Genomic DNA, 25,753 nt, shown 5'->3' on the forward strand with positions numbered 1-25,753 from the left:
TTACACACTAATTGTATTAAAGTTTCTTTCCATTAAAGGTCTTATATGTTTTGTCTTGATGCAACAGATGGCAGAACCTATTTAGAGCAGGCAGGTTTGGGGGTTTGGAGGTACCCCTTTCCCTGCCCTGTAACACTTTGACCAGGGAAGAGGCCTTCACGAGCCCTCTGCTCTGACCCCAGCCACCTGGCCCCCCAGACAAGAAGGCCATGGCACCAAAGGAGCAACCCCACACTAACCCTTCAGATTATATTCTGATTATCCAGGACCCCCCACTCCCCACACAGAAGTCCTCATGCTCACTTCTAGGCTTCCATCCTCAGGGGCTTCTCCCTAGCCAGTGCATGCAGAGATCTGGGCCACAGTGTATGCGTGCTCAGCCCAAAAGATAGCTGGGGGCCCCTTCTTCTCCACAACTACCCCTCTCTCAGTATTCTGCCTGTGGTCCTGCCTCCCAGGCGCAGTTATCAAGGTGAACAACAGAACACACTTTCGCAGTTTAACTTGATCTATCACTTCAAAATATTCAGACATGACGTCTGTTGCAAGCCCTGCTGGTGCTCTTGCCCGGAGCCCACAGAGTGAAGTCAGGCCTATTGGAGACAAAGAATTTTTTTTAAGCCACACTTTGGATAAGCTTGCCTGTGAAGAGACTGCAAGAGGGAAAGTCCTGGGTTAGAAAGAAGCATTTGGTTTTATTTTGCTTAAGATGTGTATAAATAAAAACACATTTTGGCCTCAGGAGAAAATTTCTAGTCCAGAGAGAGGGTGTGGAGATAGAGGGAAAAGGAAGATCACTGTAAAGAGTCCCTGAGAAACTAGAAAACAGGAATTCCAAAAATAGGGGTGGTGGGGAGTAGGCACAGAAACAGGGGTGCTTCCCTCCCAAATGAGGAAGCATAATTCCAGGGGATAGGAAACTCCAAGGCAAGCTCATAGAATGGGCGGCCTCCGTTGGCCTCTGTGGCTATCACCTGTGGCCTTGATTGTGTTAATACAGAAGGCGAGTGGGCGCGGGGCACATGTGCCTGATGGTAGACACCTGGAGTATGGCGTGGGCGTGCATAAGTGGGCACACCTGCGCCTAGAGGCCAGGGCTATAAGGGTGGTGTCACTCAGAGAAGGGTGGGCAGCTAGGAGAGGTCGAGTGACTGCAGAAGAGGCCAGACCACTAGAGAATGCCAGAAAGAGCCCAGCAAAAGAGTAAAGATTTGTGGGGGGCTGGGAAGCTCAGTTGCCTGCCTTCCAGCCTCTCAGCCCTCCTGCCCCACTGCCTGCCTCCTTGCATGCCAGTCTCCCTGCCAGGTATGCCGGTCTACCTGGTTCCCTGGGAGCATGAAAGCCTGAAAAATCCACTGAGGGCTCTGGGACTCCTTTATCCATCTACCTGAATCCATGCTGAACCTGCCCTGTCCCTGTGCTTGCTGGCACTACAGTGGCCCAAAATGAATTTAAATTCAGCAATTCAGAGCTGTCTGTATTTTTTGCGTGTCCTTCTAGGAGGCTCAAAAAGTATGAAACACCATGAGAGGCAAAAATCTGAATCACTCTGGAAAAAGAGTAGCAGAGGCTGCTCAAGCACACCATATGGGAGTGAGTTTGGCAACATGGTTTGGGGAGAGGTGATCTGGATTCAAGCGTAACTGCCAGAACGACTTTAGCTTTCTTAAACACTCACCTGACTAAATGTCAGGTGAGAGCCTGTCATCTATTTCACTCATAAATCCAGCGCTTTAATTCTCCGGTGGCCTAGTTACTTCAAGAGCTATTGCACAATTGTATCCAAATATTTCAAGCAGGTTTACTTTTGACTCACCTGAAAAATTATAAATAAATGTGCGCCATGTCCGCTTTTTTATGAGGGACAAGTTGTGAAATCAAACGAAAATAGTAAGATTTCATAATGTCCAAAAGACTATCAAATGCTATCCTGAGAGTCAGAATCAATCTAAAGTTGCCAGGTAAAATGGATTTAAGCAATTGATAGGCTGATAAAAGTGAAAAATTAGGACTGATTTTGACACATCAGATGGAGAATGGCACAAGCAATCCTAGCTGAAGAACGCCCAATTTTATGCCTCCATTGATAGCCAGTCAGCCAAACACCAGCTTCCTGGCCTCAGGGAGCTTGCCTGCTGAATCTGGACCCCCAGGTCACTCTGCATTGCACCCTCAAGTACATTTCAGTGACACGAAAGGCTGGGAGGCTACAGAGCATTCCAGGTTCCAAAATGTTAGTGAACTCATTTCCCGTTAAAAATAAAAACAAGCTAATCATCGTTAAGCTTATTTTTCAAGCTAGATTGCAAATGTCTTTTCAGCTCATGTCGTAAGTAATTGCCTCGAGGGAAATACACGCCCTGCCTTCCAACCAAGCAATTGTCGCAAATACCTTTTGCTAACCGACCTGCTGCTACTCTGGGGTGGCTGGAGGGGTCCACAGCCTGCTCTGGCTTCCAGGCCCCAGCCGCCGCCCCCCCCTTTGTTCAGTTGCTCTTAATGGAAGCCCTCACTTGCCCTGTGAAGACGATGGTGCTTGCTTAGGGCTCACTCTGGCCTCGGAGATCAGCAGTGAACCGGAAGATTGAGTGTGAACCTACCGTGAGATGATACCCGCTGGCATCTCGTGCTGGCCTTTTTGTCCTCCCAGCCCGGACTGGCTCCCTGGCCGTGCTAGAAGCATCCATGATCCCGGAAAGGGTAGGCTGGAGAGACGACAGATGAAGGCACGGAGGCAGTGGGAAGACCAGGAGGGCTGGACAAAGCATGGGCTTGTGGGAGGGGGTTGCACAGCAGCAGTGGGGAAACCCTCAGGCGTTGTTAATCGCTTGTGAGGTGGGTCTTGAGGAAGGCTCCAGACCTGAAAATCCTTCCAGGATCCCCCAGGCGGCAGAGGTCCCATCTTGTCTGTTCCCAAAAGCTCCTTCCCTTTGTTCTTGGTCTCAGACAAAGTAGACAAGAGGCTGCTCGAAGACAGAGGACAGGTCTGCTTGGTCTCTCGTACCCCTGAGAGCCTGTGGGGACAGCACCTGGCGCCCCACAGTCTATCAACGCCTGTTTTAACAGCCAGCCCCTTCCCCCAGGAGCAGGCCCCATATGCCTCCCTTACAGAAACCTGTCCAGGTGGGAGCCCAGAACCCGCCTGTGCTTGGCATACAGCAGGTGCTCAAACAGCATGCCAGTGAACGGCGATAAGAAAAAAGCGGGTCCCTGGTTGGCTCCACTGTCGAGGTGCAGTGTGCGGTCTTCCAAAGCCCGAGTGCGTGACTTTCCACTGCGGGGTCCCTCCCACACCCACCGGCGTGCACGTGGGGTTTGCTGAGTCTCCATTGGGTGGAGCGTGTGCACGTGGAGCGTGTGCACGTGGAGTGTGTGCACGTGGAGTGTGTGCGCATGCGCCTGTGTGTCCCACCTGGCACCCTGGGATACAAGAGCAGCTCCAGGAGGCTGGACTGGAATAAGGGGGTGGGCAATTCATGAGTGCGTGAATGAATACAAATGATCTGTTAATATTGGGAATGCTTTGGTCTCTTTTTCTTTTTCTTTTTCTTTTTTTTTAAGAAATTTGCTGATGTTTTTGTGGCCAGGAATAGGCCCTAGGAACTTAACTCCTCTTTATAGCCATTAGCCTATGCTGATTGCTTTTCTCATATTTCCTTTTGCTTAGTCAGTTTCCAAGACCCTAAGATCCCGTCAATACTGTTAGGACTTCGAGTGCACTTTTTCCCACCTGCTGTGTGCTGGGGCGCTTGGTGCTCCTCTGGGCTGCAAATACAAGTATCCCGTTTTTGCAAGTTCAGTGTTAACCACTTGGCTTTTACAAAAGACCCACATTATCCCTGTTTTCACTGACAGAAAGAAATCCCAAGAGGATTTTTTCCTTTGTGACACAAGTCTACAAGCAAACATAACCTTTAGAGTTGATTTGGGGACATCTGTTACAGAGGCAGCAGCACACTGCGCAGACAGCAGAGCATGGCCACGAGAGCTCCCTCCCCGGGGGTATTTCTCACAGACTGTATGTATCATCTCAGCCCTGCTTTTACACGTGTGCTTTTGGACATGATTTGATAGGTTATTGGTGGGAGGTCTGCAAATGCTCACAAATTTTCCATATAAATTAATGGCAATTTTCCTTTGCATTGCACCATTTTCTCTTAGGAAAACTCTTACAATATTGCTCTTCCTTCAGCTACTGGGAGAAGCCTGCACGTATTTGAAAGAAGTGGTGTAGTGACACCTGGAGTGGGAGACTTATACTTCTGAAGCACAAATAATGATGTAGGCCAATGTTAACATAATATATATATATATATATATATATATAAAATAAAAATGGGTCACCACTCAGAATCTACCCCAAATTTCTAGCAAGTTTTCCTCTTTTCTTACTGCCTCCCAGCATCCTACCATATTCTCATTTCTCTAAAACCTAGTTTTCTTTTAACCTTACCTTACACACTTTTTCACTGTTTTGCATTTTATCTGTGTTTTGGACTGATTTGGCTATTCCTCAGGAAACAGAGAGAGACAACTTTTGTTTAAGTGTGGAGTTTTGCACAATATCCTCTTAGTTTTCCTTCAAGGTCTTTCTGAAACATGTCTATGTGCCTGAAAGTCTGTGGAGGATTGCAGGAGAGCTGCAATGGCAGCGCCCGAGGCAGAGTGGCATGCCTGCTTAGTAAGCATCCAGACCTCGAGTTTATCACCTGGATGGAGGGGTATGGTTGTCATTTGCCACAGGTTCCATTCTCAAGTGGTACTGGGAAATTCTGTAGCTCCTCTTCCCTAAACTCATCATTTGGACCAGTTTCTCCAAAGAGTATTTACTTAACTATCTTAATTCAATGTGACTCTACCTAAGAGATTTAATTCAAACATATATTCAGCACCCCTGTAAGTGATAACTTTGTCTTTCACAAGATATCCAAGATCACTTTGCAAGTTAATCCCCATGTCTTCCTATTTGACTACTTAAAAGAGCTAGGAGTCAACTGTAAACAGAAATATTTCTACTATTTATGTTTCTTTTAACTTTTCTGAAAATGTTTAGTAAACCATTGCCTTATCCTTTATAAGGCTATTTCTTGCTAGGATGGTTAACTTTGTGTGTTAATTTGCTTGTCCATGGTGCCCAGATATATGGTCAAATATTATTCTGGATGTTTTTTGAGGCTGTACTGATGAGATTTAATTCTGTGGACTTTGAATAGAGTAGATTGCTCTCTATCCTGTGGGTGGGCCTCATCTAATCAGCTGAAGGCCTGAGTAACACAAAAGAGTGACCCCTCCAAACAAGGGAGAATTCTGCCAGCACAGTCTTTGCATTTGAACTGCAGCACCAGCTCTTCCCTGGATCTCCAGCCTATCAGCCTTCCCTGTAGATTTGGTAATTGCCGGCCTCTGTAATCATATAAGCCAGTTCCTAACTCAGTATCCCCACTCACTACCCAGGTCTTTGAAGTGGAAGATTCCAAGATTCCATCTTGGCAGAAGAGGATACCTTGGGTAGGATGGGAGTTTGTTGAACCTTCTGACTATAGCTAGAAGGGAAGAAGGAATCGGAGGCCAGATTCATGGCAGGGTGAATGACATGGCAGAAAGAAATTTGGAGAGAGCCAAGGAAGAGAAGTAGCTTCTTACAATATAAGAAATATAAAAAAGATAATATAAGAAATCATATTGAAATGTATTGAAATATATTTCTTTTCAGTATTGAAAGCAATATAAGAAATCATAAGTCCCTGAGAGAATATCAATCCTCAATGCAATTTGATTGAGTTTAAAATATGCTGAAATTTTTTTTTTCAGCTTCCATTTTCTTTTTATGTATGCTTTATTCTGTGAAGTTATTTCATTCAAGCTCACAGTACTGAACGATTGCCTGTTATACCTTCAAACCATTCTTATGGTTGTACCTTCAAACCATTCTTATCACATTGGTGTTGATATGATACTGGGGTACATAGTACCAGCCCTCCACTTCCACCATTGATTCTGGCCTGTTTTCTGTGCACAGAAAACAGAAAAGCTTTCCTTCTTTCTTAGAAACCATATAGATATACCCCAATTTATGCAATGAGTGGGTTCCTGCAAAAGCGTGTGATACATACATTTGTGAGCTGCTTTATATTTGGGTTTTTTGTCATTTTGTTGTTTTTTTTTTTTAATACACATTAGAGGAGCTGGCTATTTCAAAGAACTTTACAAGCATCTCAGTTCTTATTATCATAAGCCTTTCTGATTCAAGATCTCAACCTCTCATGTATTAGCTTATGAAGTTCCTTTTTATTTTTTTGCTTCAGATTGAAGTAAAGCAGGTAAAACTATGTTAAATCGCATTACATTGCCTAAAAGACTTATTGTACAAATGCCTAACGTATTGCCAGAAAATAATGTCTCCAAAAATGCCAACTTGTCCAAATCAAACTGACTAACAACTTAATCAGGAATAAATGTCACTATTATATCTGTACTTTTCCTGCATTTTTAAAAAGGAAACATTTACACAGTGAAGGGAACCAGAATCTGTTTTATTTTCCCCAAAGTTATAAACATTTGTATCAAAATATTTACAATTATAGTATATGAAATATCAGTCTATTAAAGAAGCCAGATACAGTACTAGAACAACCAACCAATGTAATGCAAATTACATGAAACATAAATGTCACAGAAACAAAGTAAAAGACAAGGAAATATATGGTTCACTCTAGTCAAGTCTGATTTCTTAACATATCGCAAGTATCTCTTTGGATATATCTGATATTTAAGTATGTTTCTGCACACAAGACAGCCTTCTATAATCCCATGATAACTCAATCATAATTAAAAGTTCATCGCTCCAATGTTTTTGCTTGCTAATCTCTCAATGCCTCACCTCGATCATTTGATAGTCTCCTCTCAACATTTCCTTCGACAGAATGAACACAGAGAAATATACTTAGTAATAGTCCTTTTACATAAATACCAGCAATCATGGCATGGCAACTCCCCCAAAGGAAAAGTATATAAGGAATGGGATGAGGAGAGAGCTGGGAGAAAGAAAATAGGCAAGATACCTCAGATTCTCCCTGGGATAGATCTTCTCAAGGAAATAAAGAAAATTCCTTTTCTCTCTTAAACCCCTTTAGGCAGAATCTGAGATGGCTTAAAATAGCTGCTCCAGGCCAGAGCAATGCCTGCTGAACCAGGATTAACACACTACTTCTAAGTCCTTTGTAGAAATGCCTCAGTGGTAGCAGACAGCCGTCAAACTGGGCACCACAGGAGCTTTTACTTTTTTTTTTTTTTTTTTTTTTTTTGCTTAAAGAAAATATCTATTTGCCCATCACCTCTTTTTATGTATCTCATGGGAATTTTATTTTCCTGGGAGTGCAGGCACTCTATTCTTATCACCAAAATCTAGCATGCTTAATACTTTACAATTCTATAGCACCTTTCACCCAAGCATTTTAGTTTTAGTTCATGAGTGTTTTAATCAGCTTCCAAACTGTCTTGCCTTGATTGTGATGTGGGATCATCAGGTCCTCTGAAAGGTGACCAACTGCTCCAGTAACTGTCAAAACTAGAGCTACCACCCAGCCGGGGAGCCCTGACGTCACACTGTTACAAGACTGCTCCTTTTTCCTTTCATTTGTGTGGAGCTTTGGTTAATAACTGAATGGGTTAAGAATGGCTTTATAGGAACTCCAGACATGCCAGGGCTGGAAGTGAGGGGCCAGCTAACTCCACTGCAAGAGGCCTCCACATGGGATGGCTGTGTGGGGTCTGGTCCAGCTTGTGACCATGCCCCAGCCTTCTATTCTGAAAAGTTCTCTTTCTTGGTCTAGCTAGTTCACCACCATGGCCTGAGGATGCTCTCTCTTCCTCCCATTTTGTCACAAATACCACTGAATTCCAGAACTAAGTATCTGCTCTAAAGACAGACACTGGCTCAGGGCCGAGGCATCCTACGGGCTCTTCAGACTAGAATGTGATGCTTTTTGCTATAGGTCAGAAGGGCGGGATGGCTTTCAGGCAGAGTCAATTCAGCACAAAACAGTATCTGTTCGTGCTGGCCCTGTACCGCTATTTTAACTTGGTATCACAGCTCTGAGGTCCTCAGTGCAAGGCTCAGAAGCCGCCCTTAGAACTGGAGCCAGCAGTGTGGGGCTGGTGGGCCCTAGGCAGTGCATGTGACCAAGAACAGCTGAAGGCCCAGCCTGGAGGCTGGAAAGAAGTTCTCTGACCCCTTTCCAGGGAGCATGGAAGTACTAGCCAGCTACTTTCTCCCAAGGCTTGGCTCAAGAGTAGAGAACTTTTCTGTAACAGTTTGGGTTTCAACCTCTCCCACCCTGGATTCCCCTCCCCTGTCCCCCTTCCCTATCCTGGATTTTCTTGCATAGAAACTTCCATTTCCCTCCCACATTCAACTGCTTCCTCATCCCCACCCCCCAGATGCCCATAAATGTATTTGGCCTCATTTCTTTCTCAGGACCAGGTGGACGATGCCGACAATGAGGCTGAAGCAGAAGCAGATCCAGGTCAGGATGAAGCAGTATCCATGGTGACTTTTCGTGAACGTACTTTTACCATTGGCATAATGATGAGTGTAGATGGACACGCCGACCAGAATGCACAGCCCTGCAGGAGGAAAAAGATGCTTTGTTTTTCCGGATTTGTTTTAACATTAAAGCCAAGAAAAAGTTTGTATAATTTTTAGATGATCCTAGTGACAATGGGAAAATGAAATTTGGTGTCTGGTCCCAGCCAGTAGTTGCATTGATATGCCCAGAACCAAGCTTGGGGGTTGCACTGGTATGCTCCAGGTGTTTGGACTCACATCTGCAATGTTCCACGTGGCTGTATCACATGAGCTCACATCCACCACCCAGCCCTCCCATCTGCAGTCAGGATGCCCAGTGGGGCACAAGCTGATAGCCTCCCACTGAACTGTGTGCACTGGGAGGAGTAAGAATGGCAATAATTGGGGCCTCCCTGGTGGCACAAGAGGTTAAGTACAGCGCTGTGAAGCTATGCACAGCCTCTGCAGCGCGAGTTCTATCCCCAGCCAGGGAGCTACCCACATGGTGCAGCAGACCTCTCCTGACTCGCCTGCTGCTCCCCTCGGCAGTGTATTTCAGTCAGTCTGCCTGTTCTGTTCCCACTCTGTCTCTGGTGAATCTTATCGCCCCCCCCCCAACACCTCTGGCCTGTACCCCAGTTCTTATATGCATAAATAAATAAATCTTTAAGAGGGAAAAAAAGAATGGCAATAATTGTGTGCATTGTAGTAGTGGGCTCATCTTTCCAAGGACTCGCACTTTCCTGCCCTACTCAAGAGTCATATACAAATGATAGGGATGCCCACACCCCAGCCCAGGAACAGATGAGGGCTTTGAACCAGGCAGCTATCAGGGGCTCTCAAATACAAAACCACCACCAGGGGAGAAAACTGTATCAGGCATTTAACCAAGCCACATGCCGAAGGCATCAAGGTCAGATCTGTAGGAAAGTTGAGATACTCACAGCACACCAGCATGGTGGCTCCCGAGAAGAAGAAGCGGTTTCCTTTCTCCAGGGTGAAGAGCTGGAACACGAAGATCACAAGGGAGATGACACAGAAGATGATGGCGAGGATCATGAAGGCCTGCACTGCTTTGAGGGCATCTGTGGACACAGGGCGGGGAAATAAAGAACATGTAGTTCACCAGGCACCACACACACACACACACACACACACACACACACACACCCCCCAGGTGGGACTTTCCCTAAGTCGTCAGCACAGAGGGGGACACCATCTCCACATACCTTGATTGCTATATGGCAGAGTTGCATTGCAGCTGCTACCCGTACAGATTTTCCAAAGGCCTGCTGATGCTTTTTCAAAATCAGAAACCACCCAGACCTGCAGCCAGAAGGAAACAAAATGTTGGTTAGAAACCGACCATTCTGCTGTGAAATAAAAAAGAAAGAACAGCTCTTGTCAGGACCAAATCTTACACAGGACCCCATGGTTAGCTATAAATGTGGCCAAGCAACCTATCTCTTGGTTGAAATAAGATCTGACTAAAACAGAAGTCACAAGGGGTCCAATGGAGAAGAGAAGCTTGGGTGATGGGAGAAGTACTTCCTTGCCTCTCTGGGCTTCATATTTCTCATCAGCTTAAAAAGAAAATAAACTAACCCATCGTTTAAAATGTTAAGCTTTTAAGAAACAGAAATGTGGGTGAGGAAACTGATTTTCAGTATGCATAATTCAAACCCTGATCAAGATGGACCCATGGAAGAGCTCAGCTCATAAGAGAAAAATAGAAGGAAAAAAAATAGAAGGAGATACTAAGAAACACAAGGACAACTAAGAAAATGCTGTGACCCTGGGTGTCAATGAACAATCTTCCTCTCAACAGGAAGTTCAACTTTGTCACACCCTGCAAAGTTGGGCGGTATGGTAGAAGCTTTGCTGTGGGGGCAGCTCAAAATCCAAATGGGACCATGCTGTATGCCCCAGGCTCACCTCACTGCAAGGGTTCCTTCTACCTGGCCAAGAAAAGCACTTAACCTTCTAGAATGGTCGACAGAACAAACACCCAGCTTTGTGCACACAGTGTGCCCGTTAAAATGCGCATCCCTGGAAGGACAGGGTCCAGCAGGAGCAACTTCTTGCTCTGGATTCAATAAATGAATGTGTGCCTTGCCCTACTTAAGGGGCGTTAATTCAGATGTTCAGCAATTTGGTTAATATGGTTTGAAGTTGTTTCTCAACCTATTGTCCTGATCAACTCAGGGGTGGATGACAGAATAGTTGAATCAGAGGCTAAACCCGACCTGGGCTGGTGCTGAGTCTGATCACAGTTGTTACCATCAATGCTGACAAACTCTTCTAGCTGAAATTTAAAACCCATTTATGCTGTCACTATAATAATGACCTAAATAGATTCTAGAACCATCAGTTGTCTGTATAGTGATTGGTGGTCTGGGTTTTGTGTCCACAGAGCTGTTTTGTCTATTTGTTGGTATTTTCCTTTTTCTCTTTTCTTTTCTTTCTTTTTTTGAGAAAAGCAAAAAAAAAAAAAAAAAAAAAAAAAAAAATGGGTGCTCTGAGCTACCACTAGAGGTCACAGTAGCCCAAGGTTCAGAAAGAAAAAGTTCCTGCTAGTTCTCCGGCATTTTATTTGAGTTCATTCAGTGGAACCAAGTTGATCTTGCAAAATTCCATTTTCACATGCTACTCACTGCTCAAAACTTGAATGGGTTAGTCTGGCCACCAAAGCTTCTTGTCATCTTATTCCACTGACCTTTCCCACCAAGGTTCCAGAAGGAAACTACCTACCCACTGGGTGTCCCAGTATAGCCTGAACAGAGCAAGTACTTCCCACCGAGGGGGAAATGCATGCCCATGCTCTTCCCACCAGCCCTCTCTCCCCCAGAGACAGCCCACCCAGCCCGCTGTCCTCCTAGCTGTCTCCCCAGAAGAGGCCCTGGACATCAGAGAGGCTTCCCTGTGTCCTCCACCTCCAGATGCCTGCAGTCCTGGCAGACTCTCTCAAGGAGAACTGACTCTTACCCTCTTGCACTTTCATAGCTTGAAGTGCAAGTGTGTCCTTATTTTCTGCCCATGCCAAGGAAACTTTTCGTTCACAAAGGGCAGGGGCGGTGGCCGAAGCATCTTTTGCAGCATTTGATGTAAATACTGGAATAAGTTCTGAGTGAATGCGTGGATTACAGGCCAATACTCACGTTGGCAATGGTGGAGACAAACAGCATGATGGCCGTGGCGATGTGGACCACAAAGATTGAAGCCAGTAAGACCAACATCTTGGTTTTTCGATGACTTGGAGCAAGGAGAGTTCTGAAAAGAGAAGGAAAAACAGAGGGACAAAAAATGTGACTGTCAGAATCAATAAGACCATTCAGCTTTCTCACCCATGGAGACTCTGCTAGTTGCAGAAGTTGCCATAAAACCCACCATAATTGCGCTGTTATTCCTGAAAACCCCTGTGAGCTTAGTTATGTATGCACCGTGAACTTACTTCTGCTTCTCAGATATTTGTATGTTCATCTCTCTAATCCAAAAATAATATTTTAGGATAACTGTTCATATTTCATTTTGTGTCTAAGAGGCTAAAAGCAGGACTTCGAGTTTGAATAGGCCCTTTTTGCAGCTGTCATTTCCAGATCTCTGTGCAACCATTATACATATTTCCATGTTCCATTAGGGAAGACTCCATACCTCTCTCAAACACCCCCGCCCCCAGCAATTTTACTAGAAGTGGATGCCTTCTGAAGAACAGCAGCTATTACTCAATGCCTGCAAACTGAATAGGCTACTAATTTGATCCCAAGAGATATAAAATGTGAGGGCCGCAACTGCTATGATTATAGCGCTGTTTGGTATCCAATAATTATAACAACCTGATGATGGTTTAATAGTCTGATCACCTACTGAATGAATATCCCAGGCTTGCGTTACTACGCCTGAGCCTCTGGGCCATGTATGTCTTATAGTGCGGACTCTGCACCGACTAGATTAAGACCGACTAGATTAAGAAAGTGCGTAGGTAAACAAAAGCGTGCAGCCAGGGTCTCTGCAGCATAGGAAAGGGAGGCCATGCATCATAAAAAGGAGGAAATCAAGGCAAGGTGAAGAACGCACGGGGGGACCGTTCTGACGAAGTCCGCTGCAGGCGGATGGGCAGGCTTACGGGGACCTCAAAAAGCAAAGGGCTGGAGGTCACTGACCAGAGGCAGGGTGGCTGGGTGCTGGCCCCACCTAGGAGGCAATGGTGACGGCAGGGCGCCTCCTGTGATCGCCCCACTTCTCGCTCTCACTCCACCTAATTTAATTGAAGCTTGGAGTGCGCCTGAGTCACTGCAGACTGCACGGGCTGCGACCGGCTCACACAGACTCTGTCATCCTGACACTCCTGGTGCCTTTTATCTCCTCTCAATTTCCTCCTCGGACACTCAAAATCTAGAAGGAGCTAAGGTACACTGTGCACCGGGGCGCCCGCCTCTCTACCGGACGGGAAGGAGAGGCAGATACTGGCTCCAAGCACCCCACCCCTCCCTCCTAAGCCCAGCACTGCCCCCCCCCTCACCCCAGCGAGTTCATGGAAATGTGTCCCACTGCACTGTGAACTACAGAAAAATGATGAAGTCTATGTCGCCACCTCAGGGAGCACTCAGAGCTTTCGTGTGTAATTCAAATTCCTTCTTGCGTCTCTCTCCGGTTCTTGCACACCCCACAATTTTCTGCTTGACTTTAATGCACAACGAAAAGAGGTTTTGGAATGAGACAGAGGTTGAGTTTGAATCATAAAAGTTATTTGCGCTTTCCCATAGGAAATGGGGGTGGCAGGGCCAGGGGTTTAGGGCAACGTGAGCTCAGCACAGTGTCTGGCCGCTCATGATCTGAATTGGGGTGTTTTACTGTTCCTGCCAGCATTACCACTATTATTACATGAAGCTGGGCAGCTGTGGCCAACACAACAGGGTCACTTAGTCAGCATGCCCCATGCTGAGCGCAAGTAAGACAATATCTGCTCTCCGGCCACAAGCAGAGTGTATAAAATCACATTGGTTCTCTTAGAAACTGCCATCATGCCTAGCTCCTGCCCCTTGAATGGGAGACCCTTGCAAATGCACACTTGGGAACAGCCAGGTGAAAAAACACTCTTCCGAGCCCTGTCCTGGTATCTTCCTGAGACCAGGATGGAGCCACACCTTCACTCCATCCTGGTCTCACCCCTTGGGGGAAGGGGAAGGAACGGACAGACGGCCAGAAACTGCAAGTGTTACACAACAAGTCTTATATTTAATCCTCCTCGGGCACTATAAATGACTTTTTATTCCTTTTGCTTCTAATTTGTAAACATCCTCCTCCTGAGAGTGGGAAGCGGTTGAGGGGCCCAGACTGCAATATAATACACCAAGTGAGGTCTGTTAAATGAAGTCCAGGAAAATACTAAGTTCTCCCTCTTCCCACCCCCTCTTCCCCAATTAGGGGCATTTCTGGGAACTGGGCAGCATTTTCTGTCTCCTGGGGTAGCTATGGAACCCTGTAAAATCCAGTGGGATTCCTTTTGCCCCTGCTCACCCTCCATCTTCATGACTTGACCGTGATGGATTTCACATCCCATTTGCTCAGTGTACGCAGAGAGTCACCCTGCTTATCTGCTCCCTGGGTGGGCAGGCGAGGTCCTGGCCCTGCACCTCACTTCTGCTCATTATCCCTGCCCATTGCAGTTTGGAGGAGCGGGTGGGGGACTCCATCAAAGAAGTGACCCTTTTATCTCAGATTACTGTGATCCTGCCACATCTACTCATCAAGGACAGGAGCAAAATGTCTTGCATCACTAAGTGTCCTTAAGGGGGAGAACACACAAAACTCTCAGGTTTGGGTTGCTGTTGTTTTGCTGGAGAATGCACACAACTTCCCTGCCTTTGCACTGCCCCTCATTTGTCAGGTTTCAATAGTATCATCCAGCAGCGAGGAACATCCTCTATTTTCAGCAACCCATTTGGAAACAGAATGTCCTGTCATCTTAAAATTCTAGCCTGGCTCATCCCTGGTTCCCCAATCTCCCAACAGAAAAATCCTCAACTGCTGGGTAGAGGGAGGCAACCTCTGAGATCTTGACAACTATCCCCAAGTAGCACCCAACGGGGATCTACAAAGGGCAGAGCGGAGAGGTATAAACAAGAGAAGACCCCTCCCACCCGTTACTGGCAGGACAACTTTGGGGGAGACTACTATCCTGCCCTGGTGTATACCCGGCTTCCTACAAAAGCACTGGAAAGAGACCATTTCTGAGCATTTCTGTCCCTGGGAGCATCGGCTGCTACTTTTGTTCTCAGCAGCATGTTTCACAAAAACAATAATTGACTTCTCCCTCACACCTCTCTAAGACCTTACGGGTGAGACTCCCCAGTGGAAAGTCACCGGCTTGTCATCGCTGGGCAGCTCACAGCAGGAAGTGGAGGCTAACGGAACAGCAGCTGCCAGTCTCCCACAGAGCCTCCGGGTGCTGGGGCAACCTGACCTTAGCCAATGATGTTGGGAAGCCCTCTAAGAACAGCCTTCCCTGGGTGCTGGGATGCTCAGACCCAGGCCCTCAGGGTGACGCATTTGCTGTTCTGGAAGGAGAGGACACCCACTGACTGGTCGCTGTGGAGTGTCAGGAATTCAGTTCTCCACCTACCACAGCAAACACAGTAGGGCCCCCACGTTGCCCCAAACCTCCCCCACATGCTGGGAACAGGGCTGGCAGGGCTCGGTGGGAAACAAAAAAGTAGAGGAGGCATGAGTGAGTGCTAACGCTCCGAAGAAGAAACTGGCGAGAACTGGAGGCTACTGCCGTGGAGCCACCTTTGGTTCTGTTAGCCCTTTTCTGTTCTTCTTTCTGTACCCACAGAAGTCCTGCCAGTTCCCCTGCCAACACTGGCATCTTTCTGGGGTTCTGACATGCTTCCCCTTTTCTTCCTGCATTGCCAGGACCACATCAGAGCCGTCGTCTCTTTAAGCTCTGTCCCCAAAGGCCAGCCTCTCAGCCCTGGGCCATTCTAGCTTTGGATTAAGTATTTTGCTAATAGAAAATGTACTACAGTTAGTGAGGCCATCTCTGAGGACTGTGCTTGCTGGTTATGGTCGATGTCAGTGACGAACTAAGCTGGGAGAGAGGAAATGAAGGGCTAACTCCCTGGCTAGCTGTCTCCCTCCACTTAAATCTTTATCGGTTTTACATATTCCCCCCAGAATCAAAGAATCAAAGGGACATAACTCTGAGACAGCCTTACACTGCCTCTCTGCCTTTATTCAAATAACTTAACCCTTTTAGGGTCTTTAAGAAAATAATCAGGTCCCCTGGACACCATTCTTTTTTTAAAGGGTAACTAATACTGCAGAGACTTAATTAACAACCAAAGGAACAATAGGAAAACATAAAGTTTGGAAATGTAGCTCCCTAGTTGCTAAGCTAAGGGGTCAGATCACTTTTTCCTACCCTGCCTGAGGTCTACGTGTTTATTGAGCTGAGCTAGAGTCTGGGGGTGCAGTTGTTTAGGGGTGATCAATGGCACAATAATTGGGAGCAACACAATAGCTATTCAAACCCTACTTCTCCAGCAAAGGAAATGATAAAGATCCTGGATTGAGTCCCTCAAGAACTAACCCAAGGCTGGGACTACAATTTAATCAGAAACAGGGATTGGAGACTGTGGGAGCAGTGGGGAGTCCCGCAGAGCTCATGTGTCCATGATTCATTCTCAAGTGGGTGAGGTTCTCCCAGACACAGACAAGAGGAGACACCCTCTACCAGATGGCCTCAGAGAGCTTCCTGAGCAGCTTTTCTTGAGGATCTGGCTGACTAGCTAAAAGACAGTTTAGTCATTTCCCTGGTGGCCTCAGAGAGCTGAGGCTTTCTTGTGGAGAAGAGCAATTGTAGCCAGCCTCTCTCCTTCTTCCCATGCCAGGTCTATTGTCCAAACATCATGGGCAGGTCATGAATTCTACCTTCGTTACTTATCTTCACACATCCCTTATTTCCCAATTCCATCCTAGCCTGGACCATGGCATCAGCCTCTCCCGTGAGGATCTCTCTCTGTGAACTACCCACCCCCAATACATCCTCCATTCTGCCACTGGTTATCTGCTCAAAATCCCCCAAACACCCACAAGCCCCATATTCAATCACAGGAAAGAGATTCTGGGAATCCTAGAAATTTGCTTTATACTACCCAGAAAAAAGTCCTGCTTGTATGTCCTTCCTCCAGAAACTAACCTATCAAAATCTTTTCAAGAAACTCAAGTGCCACCTCCTCTAGGAAGCCTTCCTAGATACAGTGCTCAGAAGTAGTCTTCTGCCCTAGGCCCCCCAACTGTCCACCTCTTGTGCTATAGTCCTTATACAATCCTTTATTGGACTATTAGTGACTGCCTCCCTGATGAAAGAGTTATTTATAGAAAGATTTGGTTCCCATCCCTAAGATTCTAAGCTGCTAAAAAGAGAATATTGCCCACGACATATACCAAATATGAATAAGTAAATGAGTAAGTTCAGTGAGTAAATGGATTAAGAAAAGCAATCATTTCTTCTGGGTGAAGAAATAATCAATGTCAAAATCACTAAAGATGTCATAATAACAGAATTCTAGAGGGAATTTTTTTTAATATGCATCAAATTTAGTCCTTTATTATTTTTAGAAATTCTATATTGTTACATCTATGTATTGAACATCTTATTAGATGCACATTCTGGGATCGTATTTCTATATAAATACCTATGTTGACATGTAAACATTTCCGGAGTACCTTTGACAATTTAATAGACAAAAGCACATATATGTTTGTTGCCTCTTCCTCAAGAGAAATGAGTAATGCAAAGAAAATATCTTAAATTTCTAAATATTTGTTTTTCCAGATTTAGTTTTCTATCCCTCTCTTTAATCTCTAGACTAAATGGGGGATTTTACAATTCCTCCCCCACACATGAAACTCATTACAAATCTACACCAAGAACTAGCTTGACTCATGCGTAAGCCCCTCCAGGGACAGCTCACTATCTACCAACACATTCCAATAGAAAGGATTTTCTGAAGATGCATTAGAGTCGCCCTTGGCAACAGTCCCCAGGCCTCCTGATCTGCGTTCCTCCTCAGTCTGACATTCGCTCTTCACTCCTTTTCTAGACTGGTCACCTTTGCCATGGAACTACCAGGTTACAGAGAAACAGCCACAGTCATCACCTTAGATCCCCGACTCCCCAGGGAATCCTAACTCAGCACTGAGATGACACAACCTCCAGACACTCTGTCTCTTCCTTGATGAGTATTTTACCCACAGTGACATCCCCATCGCTCCCAGGTAACTGTAGACTTTGAAGAAAGTTCTCTCACCAACTCTGACCACAGACTTGGTGCCTCCTTCCTGGCACAAGAAACGACTAAAGGCAAAGTCACCCCTGCTCAAATGCTTTGCTGAGTCAGCCCCTGTCTCTTGCTGGGTGACAACCCACGCACCCTGTCTCCCTCAGGACGCCGGGGCAGGCAGGCGGCACCGAGGCCCATGCAGGCCTCTATGCGTCAAGGCAGTTTTGTATTTGTGGGTTTGCTTTTAATATGCTTCTTTCCCACTGGGGCGCATCTGCATTGGAACGTGCATGTGCTCCGGAAACACTCCCTTTCAGAGCCATCACAGAGGATGTGTCCCCAGGAGGAAAAGCCTGGAGCCGAGGCAGGCTGAGTGGAGGAGACCCCCCAAGAGCTTTCCTGGCCATTGTTCTGGTGTCAAGTGCACTTTTCCATTCTAAATATTGTTTTTACGTCCGGATGGGAGAGGGCGGTGTTAATTTCCCCGTGGGAAAATCGTGGAGAAAAGGGTTCCTAAAAGACCATTTCCTCCCGCTTCTCCATAGCTGGTGTTTGGCGTGGAAGGAAGAACTTCACCATACGCACATCATCCAAGGGACTGATACTTTCACCACCGGGAGAAACACCAGCCTCTGAGCAGCAAAAGTAACAAGGACCTTCCTGCTCCGGGGGAAGCCACTGTTTTTCCCTGGTGCTGGGGCAAAGAGGACAGACTCGCCCCAGGGGGAGCGAAGCCTATAACATATGGGAAGTCTATGCAGGGGCTTGTTACTGTGAGCTGCAGGCTCGCGGGAGCCGTGTTAGCATTCAAGGGCTCACGCCTGGCCCAGAGCAAAGGGATATTGACGGGCGTTGGTTATTATCGCTGTGCCCTTCTGAAACATGAGCAACTCAGGCCAGTGAAGGGCTGTGAGCTTCTCTGGCAGAGCCTGTGAGCCCACAAGGCAAACAAGCAGCATGGATCTTGTTTTTGCAAAGGCTCCCAAGGAAAATAACTTCTCTCTCTCTCTCTCTCTCTCATTTCCCCTTCATGTCCGGGAGGGGGTGGATCTGGCCCCTCTGCAAAGGCTGGGCCTAGCCCACACCCCCAGACCGCAGCTGCTCAGGCCTCTGAACGATGGATGTCCCCTGGGCGAGGATGGAAGCTTTTGTTGTCTTCTTGTCTTCTGCTTCGGACAAAAGAGGAGTGTTCTGGCCGCCAGAATGTCTTCAAGGGAGGTTGCCAAGATAATAACTAGGGTTTGGGAAGAAAATCAAGGTGTGGCCAGCCCCAGAGGCGCTTGGGCAGGCTGACAGCAGAGGGCGGCAACAGGCTTCAACCAGCAGGGCTGAGGCTGGGGTGGAAAGCTGGGAGCGCCTGGGCGCTGCCAGAGGCACCCAGTGCCAGTGCACTGGGAGGGCTATGGGTTCCCCTTTTCCTTTGGAGGGCAATTGATTCTCTAGAGGTCGTCCAGTCCAATCCCAGGAAGGAGGAGATACGAGCACCCAGAGAAGAGCAGTCAGCACAGAAGCCCACCCCCAACCCAGGCCTCTCCAGGCCAGGTCTCTGCCTCCTCGGCATGATTTTCTATCCCACATCTGTCTTAGGATTTGCCAGTAGTTCTAGAACTTCTAACATAACTCCCCTTGACTATTCATCCATCACCTGCTTGTTAGTGGGGGTCAGCACAGTCCCTCAAAGCAGCACACTGACCAAAGAAAGGCTCTTTTGAAGGCCACTGCTTCTTCTGGCCATGTTGCTAGGAAGACCCAGCAGCAGCAGCTGCCTCACTTAGCCACCACAGGCCCAAATCAAACCCCTGCATGGCCCCTGGGCCCCACCCCAGCACCAGCTCCTTCTCCAGCGAAGCAGGTTGTCACTCTAAAAAAGAAAGAAGCACCTGCTCTGGGCTTCAGCACCTTTCTCTGAAACAGCCAAACTCACTGTTTCAGGACAGTAAGCCCAGCTCCCCCTGGGGAGGGGTTTTTGATTATTTGAAACAAGAAGTTGAAATATCTGGGACTTCATTTGGCTTGGAGCAGATGCTTCTAGAAAGGGGGAGGCTTGGGGGAGATCACCACCCTGTAGGCACAAGCATTCCATGGAAACTCAAATGACACCAAGGGCCCATGACTGACAGATGTCTGTTGCCAGAGCAACAAAAGATTCTTGGGCGAGGGGGGTGGGGAGTGACAAAGAAGAGGATGTTTGACTCTAAGGACTCAACCTCCTCACACTTCTCCCTTGCTCTTTTTCCATCTTCTTGTCTTCTGCTTTCCAGATAATTCCTCCTTCTTCGAAACCTTTCCATTGCCCCCTTGGCTGACCCCCAAGACACAGGCCTCAGGAAACATCCAGACACACACCCCTTCCCTTTGGAGTCTTTCAGTGTGTTCATCCACGCCTTTTCAGCCACACCCTCACGCTGCCAGGTCTGTCTCTCTCCTGGGGTACAGGGTGGAGTTTCTTTCCCAGGATCAGCTCAGTTTCCCTCTGAGCCAGGGCTGGTTCCTGGTAAGTCCCTGGCTGTGGTCAGTGTCTTAACAACCTTAGAAGGCCTGCCTCTGCCCCTCTGAGCTGACATCCTTTTCATTGAATTAATCCAACCTCTTCCTTTCCTTCTAGGAACTGGGTAAATGCTCTCTGACGAGAAGGCTCTGAAATACCAGCCCTAAGGGATCTCTGAGTTGATAAAACGGAGGAGGCCGCCTGAGTCCCTGAGTCTTCGCAAAATGTCCGCTCCGGTAGCACCCAGCCTCATTTCACTGTGGGTTAAACTAGCTGTTCCCTGTGCCCTTGGGATTTCTCACACTGGAGATGGTAGCACTTAGAACAACAATGTCAAAGCCACAGGAATCTTAGGGAACATCCATTTGAGCTCCTTTACAAGTAACTTTCCTGTGATCACAAAGTGAAGACCCCATCCCTCAGTGTCCCTTCTCACCATCTTCCACCTGCCCCAGGAATCCCAAAAGTGTGAGGATTTTCAATTTACTAGGCTTGGGGTATGTGTTTTTTTGGGGGGTGAGGTTTTGGGAACCCAAGTAAACTTCTAACTGGAACCATATTTGGGATCCCTGAATGACTGAATAGAAAGTCAAGCTTATCTGATCTGAGTGAATTGGAAAAGTTAAGTCAGAAAGTATTGGAAAATGGTCAGAGAATTCCAGTTCTACCACTGGCGAAGGATTATGAAGGACTGATAGCCAGCTTGCCAACCAGCAATTAGATGGAGGGTGCACTGGATTGACAACCTGCTTGTGTGGTTGCCATGACAGGTGGTAAACACATAAAGGCACGGGCTTCTTGAACTATGGACCAAGATATGGGGCAGCCCCACAGGGCCTGGACATCTGTGTTTCTGGCATCAATTGATTTAACCATGATCTGGGAGTAGCCACCATGGGTGTGTCCCTCTGAGTGTGTCTTTTGTGTTAGGTCTCAAATGTCTGTTTGCTTTCATGTCAGGCAGGTGAGCATGTGCATGTGGTCAATGAAAGAAGGAACTAGAGTCAAATGTTTAGAAAATGAAACACTACAGAATCAGACCATGCAAGTTATGGTTGAGTGCATCGTCTCCCAAAGCTTCCAAAATGCCCCCTATTCTTTCTGAGTCTTAGGCAAAAAAATAATAATGATGATACAATTATTTTTAAAAATAATAATATGATGCAGTTGCACCAAGTTCTATCAATTACGTAGCAAACAGAGGTTAAATGTTTGGAGGATAAGGAGCATTGGGCAGAACAAATGCAATAAAATGAAATTGATCTTTTTGAGGTTGTTTCAGGACCACAGAGCCAGGGACAAAGGGTAGAAGTTATAGGGAAGCCAAAATGGCTGGATTTGAGAATAAATCTATTAGTGATACTAACTTAAGAATAAATCTACCAGCAATACTAATAAGTATTGCTGTCTAGCAAAAGGGGGTGAGCAGGGAGGTATGTTCTAAGGTACTGAGCCCCCTCACTGGACATGTTAAGGAAATGTAAAATGGCCATCCATCTGCCTGAGGTGAGGTAAAAATAAGATGTTTGCACAGAGAAGAAGAATGAACACATTGCTCTCTAAGATCCCTCTCAAGCTGAAAGCTCGATGAACCAATTCCAGGATGGCACATAACTAAATTCTCCTTGTGTCCTTTGGGGAGGCCATTTTCCAGCTATGTACCCCTCAGGCTCTGCGCAGTCTAATGAAAAAGCATTCTGCTGCATCTGTGAACTTTTCTAGGCCTCTGACTGCTTCCTCTCCATTGGTGCCAGCGGGTCCATCATGAACAGAAACTCCCAGAGCCACCCGGACCAGCCAAGAGGGTCTTCACCCCCTGGTGGTCTCTCTGGAGCCCCCTCACTAGACACTAGAGTCTGGGCATCCCCCTGGTAATGGGATGGGCCAGCACTGGTATCCGGAAGGAAACAGGACAAATTGGGAAAACCGCAATAAGCCTTTTCAGCAGTGTAGAAGGGATGTCTTTCCTTTCCTCAGAGATCTGCCCCTAACTCCTGGGAGGAAGCCAGCCTCTGTTCTAGGATGTGATCTGCTCTGGGCTGGTCCTCGATGGCCTGCTGCCAGCTCCCAGGACAGCTTGGTGGCCACAAAGAATGCAAAATCTGGGGGGGCCTCCTGAGCAGGACGCCAGACTGAATGCCCTGTAGCTCTTCAGACAGTTCTCCGCCCCCGCCCCATTCTTCAGAGTCTAGGGTGGAGACCATCAGCTTATGAGGATGGGAGGCAACAGAGGGAAAATATAACCTTCCCAGCCCAGTCTTGTCAAAGATTACCCTCTGAAATCCAGAGCAACTTCCAGCTCAGGAACTCTCCCACTCCTTAGAGGAAGAATGAAAAGCAGAAATCAGAACAGCATTTTCAAATTGCCCTCAAAAGCTACCAGATAACAGGCAGTATATTTTCTCAATATAAAACCACAGCATAACGTGAAATGCTACACAAACAACACAAATCCTGAGGGCCCCCAGAAGTGTGAGGATTTTCAATTTACTGGCTGGTTAAATTGTGCTTATTAGTTTTAACTCGCACAGAACTAAAAGATTTGTACTAGCTTCATAGAATGCCACCGCCATCGACTTAATAATGGCTTCCCTAATCCACATGCATGTAATCTTGAAATAATAAACATTTTAAGCAAAGGTAGGAGTTCCTTGCATCTTAAAAAGGTGCCTTTGCATTTACTTAATCATCCCCTTGAGGGCAGTTTTACTGGGAGCGTTGCCCATACAAAGCACACACGCTGATTGCATTTAAATCTCTTCCAACAGCATTTCTGAAGGAAAAGCCTAATTTCACCAGACAAGTTGAATCCTGTCATTTTCCTCATCTTGTTTTGTGAAGGGAAAAATACACACTATCTATGTTGAAATGGGCCACACCTCAGCCAAAATGTTAACCTGAAAACAAAGCAAATCAAGATCACTCTTCCTCCTTTCTCCAAATGCCCCTCGTCATTTGTCCCTAAGTCCTAAGTCCTCAGCATTTGTTCAACCACAGTTTAGAAAACAGAAGATGCCTGTTTCAGAACGATCCCCACTTTCCATGCAGAAACAATCCCTCTTTCCTCCACATCCACATAAAAAAACATCTGTATCATCGCTGATATACCAACTTTTCACTCAACACTACAATTCAGCTGTGTCCGGGGTGGAAGCTCAAAGTCACTTTCTGGAGGAGCAGATGAAATACCCCTCTTCCACCCTCTCCTCCAAACCCACCTCTCCTCCTGCAGGAGCAGTTTGCAAATGAACCCCTCCCAAGTTTCCTCTGAAGCACTGCCCCCCACGCTTCTGTCTCTCACTCTCTCCCTGTCTCTCTAACGGTTTTCTTTAAACAAACCAACCCCCTCTCCTCCTAGCCCATGGGGAGAAAAACCACTTCGATTTAAACAGAAGTGAATGAACATGCAGAGCCTGTAACAGCTGATGGTAAAAATAGACTGAAAAGCAGGTATGTCTCCATCACCACCTCCCCGCAAAGACCAGAAAACAGCCAACAAGCAAAGACACAAGCCCTTCCCGCGGCCATCTGAATCAAAACGGAGCATAGAAAACATCTGGTGAGAGCAGTGTGTCATTTCAAAGGTATGTAGCGTTTCCTCCATAGGTTCCAAAGTCCAGCACAGTCCACATATTCACAGCAAGAATGGAGTTATTGCAAGACATAACTACAGCCCAGACCTGCTGATGCCCCGGCTGCCCACTCCAGCCCCATCCACATATGCTTTTCGGAAGCTTTTGGAAAAACTTGTCTCAGTCTCTACTTTTCCCCAAAGTTTCAAGAACTCCATTCTTGAAAAACCATGCAGAAAAAAAAGCAAAAGCAAAACTGAGGTGAAGTTAGAAGAAGGAGAAGCGGTAGGCAGGCAAGAAAGTTGGCTGAACTGCTCCACCGTCTGAGCTGACCTACCTGAGGGGCCCGGAGACCGAGTGGCAGGAGCTGGCGGCTGCTGTCCGCTCTGGTGGAGGTATGTGACCGCAGTGAGGGAGGGACCTGCCTCCCGAGGTTATAAGTTTCCTGAGCTGGTGTGCCGGGGTGTGGGATGGGCGGATTCTTTGCACTGTGTTTTAAAGGAGTTTCTATGAATCAGTCTGGCTTTAAAAAAAAAAAAAAATGTTGGTAAGCTACGCCCTGCTCGGTTGGCAGTCAGTCAAAAGGGCCAGGAGTGAGCCATCAATTCAAAGAAGCCTGTTGTAGGCTCCCTCTGACTCAGACCGCAGTGGAAAAAGGAGTGACACTGCTTCCAATGAGTAATAAGAGTCACACAAATAGATCTGTTTACCGAAGTCCATTCCTCCTCACCAAAAAGGAGCCGTAGTTGCCATGGACACGAGGCAAAATACAAGTTATCTGCCTCAACTCTCATCTCCAGAGGGAGACCAGGAGGAAAAGGGAGCATGCCTGCTATTGGAAACCGAACTAATCCCGCATCGAAGGAGATATCTGGCCTCTACCCCTGCCCCACAAAATGCATCAGCTGCTACTCACGGTCAGGAATTATCAGATTTGTTTCTCACACTTCCCTGTCTGACCCAGGTGCCGGGCCCTGCGGTGGACATCAGATGAGGTGCTGAAAGCGGACGGGGACACACAGGGACCTTTTGGCACCCTGCCTCTGAGCCACGGGGTGCGGATCAGATAGCCCCTGCTCTTTGCATTCAGTTAATACACATGTGGCCCCCACACGCCCCGAAGGAAATTCTCTAGGGCAGAACTTTGCTCTCCGATTCCCTATGCCACGTTCCTTTGGACCTTGCTCCACATGCAGTTTCTTGTGCTGAGCTGAAGCCATAATCATCACCGTCACCTCCCTGCCCCATTTCTCTGTCCCTCTGTACCATACTGCACAGGAGTCCTCCAAGAGGGCCCTGAAGCCCCCCAGGCCCCCAGCCTGCCAAGGCTGTCCCACAGATGGAGCACAGCTGCCTGAGATCAGGTGCAGCTCTCCACTTACACACTGCGCGACTTTCCGCAAATCAACCTCTCTGTAGCTTAGTTTCCTAGCGCAGAAAGTGGGGCTAGGAGGAACCAATCTCATAGAGCTATAGTGAGAAATACACCTAGAGAGCTCACAACACTGCCTGGCAGGTAGGAAGCCTCCAGCAATGTTAACTAGGATGAATATTTCACCGAAAAAGAAACTGAGGTGAAGTGACTGATTCAAGGAGAGACAACAGTACGTCGGCAGAGACAGCCAGGATCCAAGTCAGCACGTCCACACAGGCTCTCTCACCGCCATCTGCTGCCGCATCACGACAAGCTATTTCAATTCAAATTCTGCCTTCTAGTTATCTCCTCATTCCACCAACCAGTCTATGTATCTCGTGGACTCGGCACTCTCCGGCCCCCCGGGTCCCAGAAGCGAGTGGATTCCTGGGTTCTTGGAACTTAGTGTCCAAAAAAGAATAAAGA

The 25,753-nt window shown here is 47.0% G+C and overlaps 1 protein-coding gene across 1 annotated transcript; it reads right to left on the minus strand.

Annotated features, from left to right (window-relative positions):
- Nucleotides 1-6,494: 6,494 nt before the first annotated feature.
- EMP1 (epithelial membrane protein 1) lies at nt 6,495-24,559 on the minus strand. Its single transcript, XM_037514311.2, has 5 exons — nt 24,251-24,559; nt 11,725-11,836; nt 9,796-9,892; nt 9,511-9,651; nt 6,495-8,625 (listed from the first exon to the last, which is right to left on the minus strand). Exons 2-5 carry the CDS (start codon nt 11,800-11,802, stop codon nt 8,462-8,464), a joined length of 480 nt encoding a protein of 159 aa, XP_037370208.1. The 5' UTR covers nt 11,803-11,836; nt 24,251-24,559; the 3' UTR covers nt 6,495-8,461.
- Between the last annotated feature and the right edge of the window lie 1,194 nt (nt 24,560-25,753).

Source organism: Talpa occidentalis, unplaced genomic scaffold (genome assembly GCF_014898055.3).
Source record: "Talpa occidentalis isolate TD23 unplaced genomic scaffold, MPIMG_talOcc4v2.1 talOcc4.16, whole genome shotgun sequence".
Lineage (NCBI taxonomy): Eukaryota > Metazoa > Chordata > Mammalia > Eulipotyphla > Talpidae > Talpa > Talpa occidentalis.